The sequence below is a fragment of the Quercus lobata genome, chromosome 8 (genome assembly GCF_001633185.2).
Source record: "Quercus lobata isolate SW786 chromosome 8, ValleyOak3.0 Primary Assembly, whole genome shotgun sequence".
In the NCBI taxonomy this organism is placed as follows: domain Eukaryota; kingdom Viridiplantae; phylum Streptophyta; class Magnoliopsida; order Fagales; family Fagaceae; genus Quercus; species Quercus lobata.
In genome coordinates, this window is record NC_044911.1 from 62,843,017 (window position 1) to 62,858,668 (window position 15,652).

The following is a 15,652-nucleotide window of genomic DNA, read 5'->3' on the forward strand; positions in this document are numbered from 1 at the left end:
ATTCGAAGTTTACTACAGTTTGTCAAAGATAATAAGAACGAGGAGCCCCTTTCTAGGTGATTATTATTCAAAACTAGCACAAAAAGATCCAATAGACTTCCCAAATTACTTGGAAATGATCCCATAAAATTGTTATTACCCAAAACAATCATTTTAAGCTGATTTGCATTACATAATGAAGTAGGGACTTGTCCAGAGAACTCATTCTAGGCAAATAGAAAAACTCACAGATTAGGAAGACTAAGGCCCAGGTTGGCTAGAAGTGTGGCACTAATTTGGCTAGATGTAAATGAGACAACTTGGAGAGATGACAAATTGTAAAGAGATGAAGGGATCGTACCTAAAACTTATTCATCAAAATTGAGAACCATTCTAAGAATTTCAATTGGCCTACAGAATCTAGAATATTTCCCACCATATTATTGGCCCCTACAGAAAAATATATTAGCAATGTAAGATTTCCTAGAGAAGGTGGGATCCGTCCTTCCAAATTATTTATGGCAAGCTAAAGTGATATGAGTTTAATTAAAAAGCCTAACTCCCCCAGAATATTCCCTTTAAGCTTATTCGCATAAAGATGCATGAACCTGAGATTGGAGAAGTGTAGACACCGCATTTTGTACCCCTTACGACTCGAGCCCCCGTTCTCCAATGATGCCCAAACTCTAAGCCCCAATGCCAGTTTAGAGCCCAATCAAATATCAAATTGACTTAAGGAGTGTTAAAATGGAAAATATAACCTTTTAAATGAGCAAAAATCTATTTTTGGAAATAAATGACCAAAGAGGCCCTTGGCCCACATACGTGGGTAGCAGCCTGCATATGTGGGCCAAAGCATGCATACGCAGGCACACTCCTACGTATGCAGCTAGGATTTCAAAAACATTAAAAAAAAAAATGTAAGTTTTTTGCAATAATGGCTAAGGTTTGAAATGAATCCCACATCATCTGGGAGCCGTTCTAAACTCCATTTTTTGCACTATATAAAGCTTTACATGGTACATTTTCAAAATACACAAGAATCCCATGGAAAAATACAAGATTCACTAGAAAATAGTAAATCAAAAGGGAGTTTTTCACAAAACACCCTTAAGTCAATTTTGTTTGATTGGGACCTTTTCTAGTGCCAATTCTTTTAGTTTAACGTTGCTAATCACTTTCTTATTGGTTTGTGAATAGGTTTGATTGAAGGGAACGATCAAAAATCAAGGTTAAAGAGCTTTTCTTTAAGGTATTAGTTTCAAACCTCTTTTCTTTTCTTTTCTTTCTTTTTTTTTTGCACTTTAATCTTCTGTTTGCTTTATTTCCTTGTTATAATATGCTTTAAAATGTTTATCTAGATTAGGTTTATATGTTTGTGTGTTTTAAATGCATGTTAGGTTGTTAGAATTTTCGTTTTGAGGTTCTGCCCTGTTTTTGTGTTTTTAGGATTTTTGGGCAAGAACCTACGTACTCGTAATTCCGCCTGTGTATGCAAGCTTGATTATGCATATGCAGACTTGTTCTTGCATGCACAAGCCGCTGCCCAGAAACCCTAATTTTTATTCCTTTTGTATTGCTTATGCTTTCATATGTTTGTTTGTTTAACCTCTTTTCCATGCTTTTATGCTTCTAGTGCCTATATTTCACATGTTTAATTGCTTGGTTTGCTATCACATGTTAGAATTAGGGTTTATCTAGTGTTTTCCTTGTTTGGATGACATGAACATGCATTCGCATGCTCATGCATAAATGTCAGAGGTGCTGAGTTGCTGCAAGGTAAGTCATGCATTGGAAATGTTCATGCATTTGTGATATGATCTTGTTCTGGTGTTTGGATGAATCACATGTTGCTTGGATCTTTTCTTATGCTTATGTTTCTGCCTGATTTGATTATACATATTGCTGCCTTGGATATGATGTGATACCATGCTAGATGAATATTAGGATGAGATGATGAGATGTAAGGGTATGCTATGATGAATCATGTTAAGATGTATGACACTAGGGTTTATGTTAATGCTTTGATGCCATGTTAAATAAATGCCACGTATGGTTTGGTTTTTTATGCTTTATGGATGGATATGTATATGTTTTGGGACAAATGATGCCATGTTATATGTTTAGATATATGCTAATGTGTGTGTGAGTTAGAATACAAGTATTAAACATGATTTTATCGAGGTTAAGACGTAAGATACAATTATAGGAGGCCAACCTTAGGATTTGGCGGTCTTGGGTAACTAACACCTTCCAAAAAATGTACCTAAACTCCGAACCCATATCTCTGGTAGTAAGATCAATGGTCCTTCCTCAAAAGGACACTATATACATGGTTCCTAGACCATTGCAAAAACTAAGTGGCGACTCCACATTCCATTTTGTCCACAAGTAGTTGGACAAGCTAGATGGTATTTCCCCTTCCAACGTGTCATTGTTAAGATCTAGTGATTGCAGTAAGAACAAATGACCGACTTCTTTGGAATTTCACCATAGAAACTGTTATTTTGGAGGTTGATGAACCTAAGAAAAGTGAGGTTTCCAATATCAAGTAATATGGATCCACATAACTTATAGCCCTCTAGGTTCAAGGCCGTGACTCTTTGGTGCCTATGGTCGCATGTGATTCCATGCCAGTTGCAAAAGTGCAATCACATTGTTAAGTGTTGTGAAAATATGTGTGAGTGAAAAAACATTGTAAAAATACATGTATTATTTAAACAACGAAAACTATTATTCAAACGAAACAGCCAAAAAGGGCTACATGTGGAGGAAATAAACAACCACAATGTGTTGAGGAATTACCCAACCCAAATAATCTAACACGGATAATTAAACTCGAGTAAACTTCACCCTCTAACTAACCCAAGGTAAACAAAATTTGACCCAATTCTCCTCAACCTCACCCACACCTAAACAGATTCTTTTCAAGCAGTAAATTGGATGCCACAGCTGCCTTCGCTAGCGATCGGTTATCATTTTCTCAGCAAACTCATCTATCTGGCCAAATAAGTCCTCTTTTTCTTAATTTTCTGATTCTTTGATTGTGTGTAATCTGTTGGCCAAGATGCTTCCCTTCTTCCTTGTTCACGATCTTGTTAATTCATGCATATAACATGCTTGATAAATTGCCCCAATAACTGGGTTGAGTTAAAAAACTTATTGTTGTGCATTTTAAATTGCTGGGTGGGGACAAAAGTTGATTCTATGTTTGACTATGTTAGGCTACGTTCATTTTATTGTAGAGTACATCACATGTAGGTGCTACTGAGGGTAGGACAGCTAACATGCAAAATAGTCAAACACAAGTATACATTATAATTCTGTTGATATGACAGAGATATATGACTTTTATATGTCTTATAGATTATATTTTTATGTTTCTTTGAACCATGTTAGAGAGCTGCTGTTATGTTTCCTTGGATAGTTTTAATGATTTTCTCCCTGCCCCTTCATGGTACATATTCTACCCCATTGGATAGTTAGAGAACTAATGTGATGCAATCTCTCTCATTATTTGATTTCCATAAGAGAAAGAATATGTGCTACAGGAATGATAATTTTTATTGCTTGGTCTGTTTGGATAGAACTTATTTTGCTGAAACTGAAAACTTATTGCTGAAAACACTGTAGCAAATAAGTGGAAAAACGTGGATTATATTTTTTTACGCGGATACTGTAGCAGAGCTGAAATTACTGTAGCAGAGCTGAAATTACTGTAGCAAATAAATGGCAAAGTTCAGCTCTTTTTTTTCCCCTTTTTCTATTCACTCCTCACCATTCCCTTGTGCCTTCAGAGAGTTCCTTTCTTCCTTTCCTTTATTTTTTTCTTTGATTCTCTGTTACTTCACTTCTCACTCCCTTGCTCACATCTCTCTCTCGTTCACGCTCGCCACCGGAGTTGGGTTGGATTCGGAGTGGTCACGGCGTGGTGGAGTCGGTGTAGTCCCGGCGTGGCGGAGATCGAAGTGGTCACGGCGTGGCGGAGATCGGCGTGAGCCCGGCGTGGAAGAAAACGAAGTGGTCACGGCGTGGGCACGGCGGATTCCAATGGGTTTGTTTGATTTTTTGCTATTAATTTTTGTCTTTTGGGTTTGGATGAGTTGGATTTTGGATTCCTATGGATTGGTATTTTGGATTCTGATGGGTTTGGGTTGGATTTGGATTGGTTGGTTGGGTTGGCGTGGTGGGCTGTGGTGGTGGCATGGTGGGTAGTGGGTTGTTTGGTTGTTTTTGCTATGGGTTTGTTGGGTTTTTGGTGGGTTTTGTTTTATTTTTTTTATTTTGGGTTTTTGGTTCCGGTGGGTTTGGTGAGCAAAGGGCAGTGGTGGCGTGGTGGGCATGGTGGTGGCGTGGTGGGTAGTGGGTTGTTTGGTTGTTTTTGCTTTGGGTTTACTGGGTCTTTGATGGGTTTTGTTTTGTTTTTCTTTTTTTTAATTTTGGGTTTTTGGTTCCGGTGGGTTTGGTCGGCAGAGGGCAGTGGTGGCGTGGTGGTGATTGTTTGTTTGGTTGTTGAGCAAGTGAGGGAGAGGCTTGGTGTCCATGAACAGTGCTTCAACACGCACCGTTCATCAGAGTCGTCGCGCACCGTTTAACACAACACAGAGCACACGCCATGAACGAGCTTGGAGGTTTATTAATAAAACGGTGCGTATCTATTGAGATTGTTTCAGCTCCATGAGGTTAATGAAATGCTCAAGAGCCTGGTGTTGGTGTCCATAAACAGTATTAAACACGCGTTTGGATTAATGAAACGGTGCGTAGCGAGTTGCGTTTTCATTTCAGCCTGCGTTTCCTCAGCCTGCGTTTCCTCAGCACAACGCGTGGGTCCCAGCATTTTCCAAACGTAAACGCCAAACGTGGTTGCAAAACGTGAATCCAAACACTGCCTTAGTCATTACTTGGGTTTTGAGTTTTGCTAAGTTCTTGATACTATAAAAATATCTATTTATCTATTTAAACTAGAGCAAAGGGTGTGATTTTAGACCTTTAACAATAGAAGATTCTAAGAATCAAAAAAGTCTGTTAGATTTAACTAAGGGAGTAACGGAATGGGGGTATTTGCTTATTTACAAAACATAGAGGGGGAAATTGGTTGGTTCCAAAGAAAAGGGGGGAATTGCAAACTACCCAAAATATAGAGGGGGACGTGCTTTTTCCCCAATCATGTTTAAAGCTTTTCTTACTTTGAATTTTTTATTTATAAAATAAATTGTTTGTGTTTATGCGTGTTTCTAGTATGTAGTGTGAGAGAGGGTGTTATGTTGATAGTACAAGGTTATTGCTAAAAATAAAAATCAATATGTTTCAAACAAATTTTTTAACAATAACTATTAGGATATTTTAAAATTTAAACAGAATTTGAAAGACAATACCTGGAGTGGCATAACCACTAGATCCCTTTATCCCAATTGTACTAGTCTGCTTTTGAGAAGAATCATCAGTTGAGAGGAGCCTTGCTAAGCCAAAATCGCTTACATGAGCAACCATATCATTATCAAGAAGAACATTGCTAGGCTTTAAATCACAATGAATGATTGGTGGCACAGAATGGTTGTGAAGATAATTTAATGCAGAAGCAACATCAATTGCAACATTTAGTCTTCGAAGAAGGCTTAAGTCTCGTGATTGATTTTCATTGTCTATCTCCGGATGCAACCATAAATCTAAACTCCCATTTGTCATGAATTCAAAGACTAGAGCTTTGAATTGATTTCCAGCATAATCCATGCTAGAGCTACATGTTAATATCTTAACAAGATTCCTGTGCCGAATATTTCTTAAGACATTACATTCAGCCATAAAGCTATTGGAAGCAGCCTTGTGTTGAAGGTTAAGGACCTTCACAGCAATTAATGTTTCTTTAGGATGAAGGACTCCTTTATATACAGAGCCAAAACTGTCAGATCCAAATAAATTACCTTGAGAAAATCCATTAGTTGCCTGATTGAGCATTCCATAGGAAACATTTGGAAGGAGGTCTATTGTTGAGACCATAGAAGATGAATTATTTTTTGATTTTTTCCTCCAATAACAAACAAAAAAGAATGAAATCGTGAGGAAAAGTAGGACAATAAATACGATTGCAATTTTTAGGTTGAAAGCAAGGGACTTTCTTGATTTCCTTACTTTAATAGGACATGCAGGCAACTGCAATTCTGGTACACCCCCGCAAAGTTTAGTATCTCCGATCACTAATATTGCACTTGCATTTCTAAAAACTCCTTCAGTTGGTACCTCACCCTCAATGTCATTGAACGAGAGATTCAAACTTTGTAAGAAAGGAAGCTTTCTAAACCCTTTGGAATCAATCCTGATAGGTTATTTCTTGAAACATCTAGATGCTGAAGGCCTCTCAAGGAAGCCATAGATTAAGGTATGGAGCCTTTAAAGGAATTCCGTTGCAGGCTAATATATTCCAAGTTCGAACAACTCCCAATGGAACTAGGAATGTTCCCAAATCAAATTGTTTGTTGAGACATCCAAATAGTAAATATTTTTCATATTGTTTACCTCAGGAAGTTCCCCTGTAAATGAGCTCAAAAGTGAGGAAAGACCAATAAGCTGCTGGGGTATAGATCCATTAAGCTTATTTTGTGAAATGTATAAATTCTGCAACTTTTGACAATTTACAATACTTGGAGGTATGGTTCCTTCTAATATGTTTCATCCTAATGTGGATTCAAACAACTTAGTCAGGTTGCCTATGGAGGCTGGTATTTCACCTGACAGTCTGTTTCCCATTAAACTTATTATTTCCATCTTTTGAAGCCTCCCAAAACTAGTGGGAATGATGCCCGTGAAGTTATTATCATTTAAGATCAAGACAGTTAAGTTGACAAAATTCCCTAATGATGCAGGTATACTTCCAAATATATCATTGTGTGCCAAAATTAAATATGTGAGTTGGGTTGACAAGTTGGATACAGAATTGGGCAGAACACCTCCAAATTGGTTTGTAGCTAAATCCAAATATCGAAGTTTACTGCAGTTTGTCAAAGATGTTAAGAAATGAAAGCCCCTTCCTACATAATTTTCTGTCAAATGTATCTTGAAAAGATCCAGTAGATTTCCCAAATTTGTTGGAACTGATCCCGAAAGATTGTTCTCAGCTATATCAATTACTCGAAGTTGAGTTGCATTGCATAATGAAGTAGGGATTGGCCCAGAGAACGCATTTCCAGAAGATAGAAGAAATTGAAGATTAGGAAGACTAAGGCCTATGTTGGTGGGAAGTGTGCCATTAAGTTGGTTGTATGCAACGGAAAAGACTTGGAGAGATGATACATTGTAAAGAGAGGAAGGGATCGTACCTGACAATTTATTAACTTCAATTGAGAAAAACACTAAGCCCTTTAATTGGCCCATGGCATCTGGAATATTTCCCACCAAATTATTGTACCCTACAGTGAAAGTTTTGAGTGACGAAAGATTTCCTAAAAATGGTGGAATACCTCTTGTTAGATTGCTCATAGAAAGTTGAAAATTTTCAAGCTTCATCAAAGAGCCTAGCTCAGTTGGAATCTTCCCTTTAAGCTCATTCACATAAAGATTTATGGATCTGAGATTAGAGCAATTGGACAGGCTAGAGGGTATTTCCCCTTTCAACGTGTTATTGTTAAGATGGAGTCCTTGCAGTCAGAACAAATTACCAACTTCCTGTGGAATTTCACCATAGAAACTGTTGTTTTGGAGGTTGATGGACCTAAGAAAACTGAGGTTGCCAATGTAAGGTGATAGAGATCCACGTAACTTGTAGCCCTCTAGGTCCAAGGCTGTGACTCTTCGGTGCCAAAGGCCGCATGTGACTCCATGCCAATTGCAGAAGTGCATGGAGTCATTCCATGAGCTCAATATGTTCAAAGGAGCATGAGGTACAGATTCTTTGCAGCCAAAAGATCAGTCTCATTTGTTGGAGCGGTGGCTGTAATGGTGAGTTGCAAGCAGAGTAGGGTTATGGAAAAGAGAATGGAACAAGATGCACACAAATTGGTTTCTTGAGGCATCATTTGGTTTGGAGAAAAAGATACCTGGTAAAATATGGTGTTGTATGGGCAAACCGGTGGAATGTTGCCTCGCTCACCCCCTTGTATTTATATTGATTGGTGAGTTTACATCAAACAAGATATATTTGCTACACAGGCAAACATAAGAGAGGATACATATACATACACATCAACAAATAGCAATCACCACCGAATGCCTCATCATATCAGCATGACAAGTTGGATGAGGAGACTTGACCTTTAAGTCTTTCTAATTTGTCTCTTCCTAATTTTAATTAATCGTCAACATCAAATTTCAAAAGAAATTCAGTTTGTAAATATATTTGCTACACGGGCAAACATAAGAGAGGATATATATTATATAGACATACACATCAACAAATAGCAATCACCACCGAATGCCTCATCATATCAGCACGACAAGTTGGATGAGGAGACTTGACCTTTAAGTCTTTCTAATTTGTCTCTTCCTAATTTTAATTAATCATCAACATCAAATTTCAAAAGCCTGTAACATCACCAGAAATTTAAATATCTTGTGTAAGTGTCAAACATGGTGTAAGATAATCCTGGTCCATACATTCGTTGTGGAAAAAGGCAACATGCAAAGTGACAAACAGAGCGGATTGCTGAGTGTCATTCACGGTGAAAAGTTATCATGGTCCAAAGTTCATCCCATTTGGAGAAGGCAACTTGGCAAACAGGTAGGACTTGTGCAGTATCAACACGATAAAGATTTATTTATCAAAAAAAAACGATGGAGATTACCTGGTCCCAAACGTCCGACGTGGAACTGCTACAACGGTCCAAGCATCCAAATTCGAATGTGGAACCATTAAGATCATTCATTAAAAACTCTCCCACAACAAGAGGCCATCCAAGAAATATAAAATTTTCATGTCTTACTAAATCATTTAAACAACTAATGGTACACATAAATACTAAATAGTTTTAAAAGTTGTCACTTAGCGATTCTTTTTTTCCTTTTTTGACAATTCGATAGTTGGGGAGGAGAAATTTGAATCATGGACTTGGAAGCACGGACTTGGGTAAAACACAACAATAAAAACTATAGCATGACAAAGTAGGTATAACACCAATATGATTTGATATAAACATGTGGTTTTGATTCCATTTTCACTCGTAACAAGTAAAGAAATAGGCATGCTATGATTTGGTATAAACATGTTTTCTGGATAACAAAATCGAATAACTAGACCACTCATATTATCCTCGGAAGCAAATTTTGAATTCATGAAACTAACATCACCAAAATCAAGTTCACAGCAGGTTGCAATCAGTAAAAGGAGTACGAACAATGAACAATGAACAATGAATGATCCAAAGAAAATTGACCTGCACCAATGATCTCAAGTGCACGTCCATAGTTGATGCGAGAATCTCATGAAACCACCCTCTCACAATATGTGAAATCCATACACATAAAACCCACACCTGGCATGAGCGAGAGATCTCATAAAAACATGTCATAAGATCTCTCTCTCTCTCTCTCTCTCTCTACCAGCCAACTCAGTCATACAAGCCTTGCACATGCACCAAACCTGAAAATACAGTAGTGGACTTGAAACCAAAAGAAAAATGTTATAATTTCGGCTCACAAGCCCCATCCAATTGATTTAAGTTCATACAACGAAAAAAAAAAAAGTGAGTCATACAAGCTTTGCGCATGCACCAAAAATGAAAATTACAGTAGTGGGCTTGAAACAAAAGTAAAATCTAATAATTTCGGGCTCACAAGCCCAGTTCACTTGATTTGAGTTCCTACATAAAAAAACACAACATATATCCTCACAAACTCAAATATAGCCAGTGAATGATGTTCGAAGTTCTAAACTTAACATAATCTAACAATTAAAAAAGTATTATCTTTCTCTTGCAGTGAAATATCCTGACTATTATAGACCGACACAACAGAAAAATATCAAGCTGCAGCAACAGCCTCAGGAGAAGCCACATCAGCTGCAGCCTTAGCCTCAGCTGCAACAGCCGTACAGCTAGTTTTAGCATCTTTTGCGGGGGCTGGTGCTGGTGGTGAAGGCTTCAGGTGAGGAGGTGTGTTGTGCTTTAGTTTCAAGATTATCTGCCGCATCCTTGAAAGGTCAGTTGGCTTTCCAGGCTTTGGACCTTGAACAATGGCAACAGAAGGCTTCTTCTCCTGATCTTTCTTCCCTCTTTTCTTTTCTATAGCAGGAACTTCATTAGGAACTAACTCTGCAATGGCCTTCCAGTAATTTTTATCAGCCTCAGCATGGAACTTCTCTTGGTTGGCCAGAAATATCTGACAGAAAAGACAATAACTGAGTCCAAAAAGATGCAATTCTGGAAAAATCAGGATATTAAGTTTCAAATTTAAGATATTAAGATTAGATTTCTCTAAAACATACAAGTCTTGCCCTTAATAATTAGCCAAACAAAATTAGTTCAATTACCATTTTAAAAATTCTACAGAACCTTTTTTAAAAGAAATACTGACAAATATAGCAGGGATCCTGCAGGTTCAATGGCCACATAATAGGTGACCCATAAAGAAAAAATTACTAGTGTAAAGAATCCAAAAACTCCAGAAAAGGACTACTACTGCCTAGGGAGTAGAGACATCCTCTGAAGGAACAATCTCAAATGTAGATGCTTCAGTCTGTCTTACAAAAGCAGTTTGCTTCCTTTCACACTAATCACATGGTTGTTAAAACCGGGATATACGGTCTGAAATCCCTTATACAACTCAAATTGTTTAAAAATCATAAAATTATAGGATCAGATCGAGATCGAAATCTGAATCATAAAATCAGGAGTCAATGTGCCATCAATTAAACAATGGTATAATAATATTATATTGCTATCTATCTCTTTGGTTTTCAAGTAAAAATGTGATGGGATTTGAATTTGCAACAAGCCTATTATTATTCATAAATTTTAGTTGAATGAGAATTTGACATCTGGACTTGGTTGAGATTAATAATACAACAACAACAAAGCCTTAATACCAATTTCATTGGGGTCGACTATGGATCCTCAACAAGATTATTTAGGGCTGGCCACATGTATTGTATTCCTCCATCCTATTCCATCCAAACTCATAACCTCTGTTACTTAATCTACATGTCCAAATTAACTACTTCCAATAATGTTAGTTTTTATTTTCCTCTACTTTTTTTTTTGCTCCCTTAACTTGAATTAATTCACACTTTCTTACTAGTGCATTAATCTCTCTCCTCTACACATAACCAAACCATCTCAAGAAATATTATATTATTTTTTTAATATTTAATATTGAATCATACTTTGTTAGATTTTTAGTTATGTCAGCTTCTAGGCATAGATGAAGACTCTACCTTTCGAGCTACAAGCCTAAAACCCTATTTATTTTATGGCAATAGTTTGTGGTGAAAATGTATTTCCTAAGCTTTGGATATGATTTCTTAAAATATGTCTACTACTCAACACTAATTTGTATATTTCATAAAATCTTACAATCCTTGATCCAATCTTATGATTCAATCTAGAAGACCCTCCTTCCAATCAAAAGTAAGATCCTGATTTTAAAGACCATAATTAATCACATAATTTGCTTCCTTTCTAAGTTCATGAGTGTGCAGTTAAATCTAGAAAAGCCACTGCTGATCTACTTCCAGAATAACTGACATGAGATACCTCTTTCAAGTGGGAATGAGTGACCGAATCACCAATTTGTCTTACACGCTCATGAGATACCTCTTAAGGACTTATATGAAAGACTCCTTCCATTGCTGACAGCCCTTTGAGGCAGACTAGCATGTACAAGAATGAAAAAAAGGAAGATCGTTGTCTCGCTCTTACTCTTCTTAGGACTCTCAGCAGAGGTCCTTGATCTACTCTTAGCAGCTTAAGGAAGTATGCTTTAGTCCTATTGAGATAGTAGAGTTGGAATAATTAATATGGCTTAAAGGTATCTCTTTAGTTTCCCATCTCGCCATTCCTGACTTTGGAAGGAAATTCTTATCATATATATAATATGAAATAATAAATAAATAAAAAAGAAGAGAAAAAAAAAATGGGAAAATTTTGTGTAATAGGAGCATTTCAACCATGTGCCAGAAGCTTCGCCAGCAGAAAAAATTCAAATAGTTAAAGCAAGGGTAACAGAGATCCGACACATGCTCTCTAAAACCATGATCAGCTGTATTTCATGGCAATGGATTATATTTCAAACTAAATTGGAATTTCAAGGCAGCATGATAAAAGCCACAACCACATTTTAAGGCCATGAAAATACCAACATAGAGGAGGCAGCATAATAAAAAAATTCCACAACATCCTACTTAATATATTTGTTAATACTAAATACCAGTAAGTACATTTTTATCTGGGTATTCTGCACCTAATCAAAAAATCTATATTTTGTTAAAACCTTTTAAAGGTGCATCATTTAATCTAATAAAAATACTCTTATTTTACATATCAATGCAGAGTCAGCAATTTATCTCCATTGAGATTCTGTAAGCTCTCATATCTAGCTCACATCAATGTGGCAGAAGTAACCAGCAAATGTATTCCTAAAAAAACCCTCATTACATCCTCCAAAACTGAATAAATCATCCAAATAATCCCTGAAACCATCATATTCTAATTCCACTAACTACACTACAATTCTATTTTCCTCAAAATACTTTAAAAAGTAAAACATATTCAACACTCTTCCAATGCCCAATCAACAACTACTTAACCTTCAAGATCAAAGTAACGACACAGTAATGTAATCTTGTGATTCTAGAACAAAGTAACAGATTAAATACAGAACAACATAGAATCTAATTATTAACCACAACAACCAAATATGTATATATGCACACTCTTTACCTTCTCCTTCTCCCTATTAGTGACTATGTTCTGTTCACAAGTAACCTTCCTCCTCCTGTAGAAATCAACTTTGAATTCATCAGCTTCGTCAATTATTTGGCTCAACACCTCCTTCTCCCTCTTCTCCTTCTCCTCTAGCAGGATCGCATTCTCTCTGCTCGCCACAAATTCAATGCAAAACATTAAATCCCAATCAATTACTTCACAACATACAACTCTATCAAATTCAACAAGCAAACCAAACATTACATCAAAGACAATATATAAATAATTAAAAGCGCTTAATCCATAAATGATACAATTTCCACAAATTTGGCTTAACGAAAAACTGAAATCTTAAATTTTCAATCGCAATTCGAATTTAACCTTACAAAGCCAATTGTTTTATTAAAGTGAGTCAGTCATTATGGAATGGAAACGCAAAATAGGACAATTTTCCCTAATTTTCTCGGCAACCAAACAGATCGCAAATTTAAGAACAGTATTATTTTCCGAATCGCTTCGATGAATTTATCAGGGAAACAAAGTGAAATTCGAAAGCGTACCTCCTCCATTCCCTGAGAGCGAAGCCTTCCTCAGGCTCCATCTCCGTCGGAGGGGGCAAAATCGGACCGTCCGATCCAGGAAACCCTCCATCGAAGTCCTCACCGATCGCTTCATCGGCGTAGATCTCCGAGACTGGCTGCGACGCGACCGCGTCATCGCCGGCGGAGAAAGAGGTGTCGTTGTTGTTGTGGAAGATCGGTGAATCGGTGGCCGAGTCCTTGAGTGAGTCAGAGTCGGCGAAATGAGTCGCGGCAAACGAGTCGAATCGCTGGGAGGGGAGACGAGGGTCGTAACCTTGGTAACCATCGTCGTCGAACGGACGAGTCGACCCGGTTGAGGTGACCGAGTCGTCGCCGGGTTGAGTAAACGAGTCGGGAAACGATGACATGGCTGGCTGGTTGTGTACGGACACGTAAACTGTGTGAAATGCTCTAAAAAGAGAGAGAGAAGAGAATTGTATGCTTCTGTGTCTTGGTGGGCCTAAATACAAGGACTATTTAGTAGGCATGATTCGTTGTGTGGGCTAGACCCAACTACATTACTTTTCAACTATTGGCCCAATACCTCAGTATATGAACATAGATGGGACAAGCCTATAAGGTGAGCTGCATTGTTTGTAGAATACAGAATGTACGCAACACTTTTATGAAGATTATCACGGGCAGTAATATAGAACTTGTTACTAATAAGAATACTCGTAATAAGGTATTTGGGTGTGGGTCAGTTTTTTTTTTTTTTTTTTGGAATAAATATATTATTACTCAACCCGAATAAAGGGAAAAACAGAGTTGTTGAATCAACTTATTTTTAATTTTTTATATATATTTCGGGGCCTAAGGTGACAACTATAGGGGCCTTTTTTATATTTAAATTTTAAAAAAAATTGAGAAAAAAATTTAAATTTAAATTAAATAATAATATTATTATTTATTAAAATTTAGATGTAAAATTAATAATTAAGATTATGTGATAAATGCAAAGAGATCTTTTACATTTTACAGTAATCTCATCCAGCCTAGAAGCGTATCTGATTTTGCTATAAAGATTAGTACACAGGTAACATAACGTGTAAAAACTAGAAACTTAAAAAAACTAGCCAATTAAATAAAATAAAAAATTAATTTTACTTTTGTACAATACATGCTGGGGAAGCCAAAACTATAAGGTGTAAAAAGAGTTAAAAGCTATATAGATTAGGATAAGCATTGAGTGGATAACAATAAGTCGATAAGTTCTAAAGATGTGTAATTTTTGTTGTATCCCTAGTATTATTTTTTTTCAAAAAAAAAAAAAATATTTTTATTGTTTAAAATTTTTTGGACAGATCTACTATTTTTTTGCTAAGTGAAAAGCCCTTAATGAAGGGGGTCTTCTTCCAATTGGGGGTCTTAGACGACTGGCTAATTTGCCTATATTGCTGAGCCAACTTTGTTAATACATATACCTACATATATATATATAGCTTATCAGTTATTTTTGCCCAACTTGTTTTGAGTAAAATAAGACAATAAAAATAAACTCGTCCAAATATACATGCATTTTTTTTTATATTAAAAAAATACACATGATGCATTTGCTAACGTAGGCTTTGCTTGCAGCTGTAGCTATTTCTTATATCTTCGTTTTCAGTGTTTGGATGTTGAAAGTGGATAGAAATATAAAATGTACATAAGGGAGGAAGAGAAAAGTTATAAAAAAAATAAGTTAAATAAAAACGCACACTATTTAGGCTTATTTGTTTGAGTAAGATTACTCATTCATAAAAAATAATTAAAAAATCTTGCCCAAGTTTTCAAAGAGTTCAAAACTGTTAACCAAAAAAAAAAAGAAAAGAGAGTTGTTTAAGACTAGTAAATGTTCTATTGATTTATGCAAACTAATTTAAAGTAGTACTGCACGTGCCTTATGTGATGGGAATGATATTGAATATCTTCATGGAGCTTCAAGAGGGGGAGTAAATAAGTGAACACTGATTACCAAAATTGAAAGTACTTTACAAATTCAGCACAAGCTCAAAGCATTAGGTGGGGTTATGGATTATGACGGCCCAGGGCTGTTTGGATTCATTTTTTTGGTCACTCAATTTTCATCAATCATCACTCATCACTCATCACTCTAAAATACCATGTTTGTTTGGTACCATCACTCACTTCCCATCACTCAATATTTTTCACACTATTTGTGGGCCTCATAACTGTCACTGGTGCAGCTTTTTCATTTTTTTTTTTTTTCAATACCCAAACTCACTGAACCCAGTGAAAAAA

The 15,652-nt window shown here is 36.5% G+C and overlaps 2 protein-coding genes across 2 annotated transcripts; both read right to left on the reverse strand.

Annotated features, from left to right (window-relative positions):
• Window positions 1-5,162: 5,162 nt before the first annotated feature.
• On the reverse strand, window positions 5,163-6,506 carry LOC115957830 (probable LRR receptor-like serine/threonine-protein kinase At3g47570). The gene has a single exon (XM_031076162.1). The coding sequence runs from the start codon at window positions 5,974-5,976 to the stop codon at window positions 5,323-5,325; it is 654 nt and encodes a 217-aa protein (XP_030932022.1). The 5' UTR covers window positions 5,977-6,506; the 3' UTR covers window positions 5,163-5,322.
• A 3,152-nt stretch (window positions 6,507-9,658) lies between these two features.
• On the reverse strand, window positions 9,659-13,851 carry LOC115957407 (clathrin light chain 2-like). Its single transcript, XM_031075641.1, has 3 exons — window positions 13,388-13,851; window positions 12,843-12,996; window positions 9,659-10,284 (listed from the first exon to the last, which is right to left on the reverse strand). The coding sequence occupies exons 1-3, from the start codon at window positions 13,774-13,776 to the stop codon at window positions 9,928-9,930; spliced, it is 900 nt and encodes a 299-aa protein (XP_030931501.1). The 5' UTR covers window positions 13,777-13,851; the 3' UTR covers window positions 9,659-9,927.
• Window positions 13,852-15,652: the final 1,801 nt, after the last annotated feature.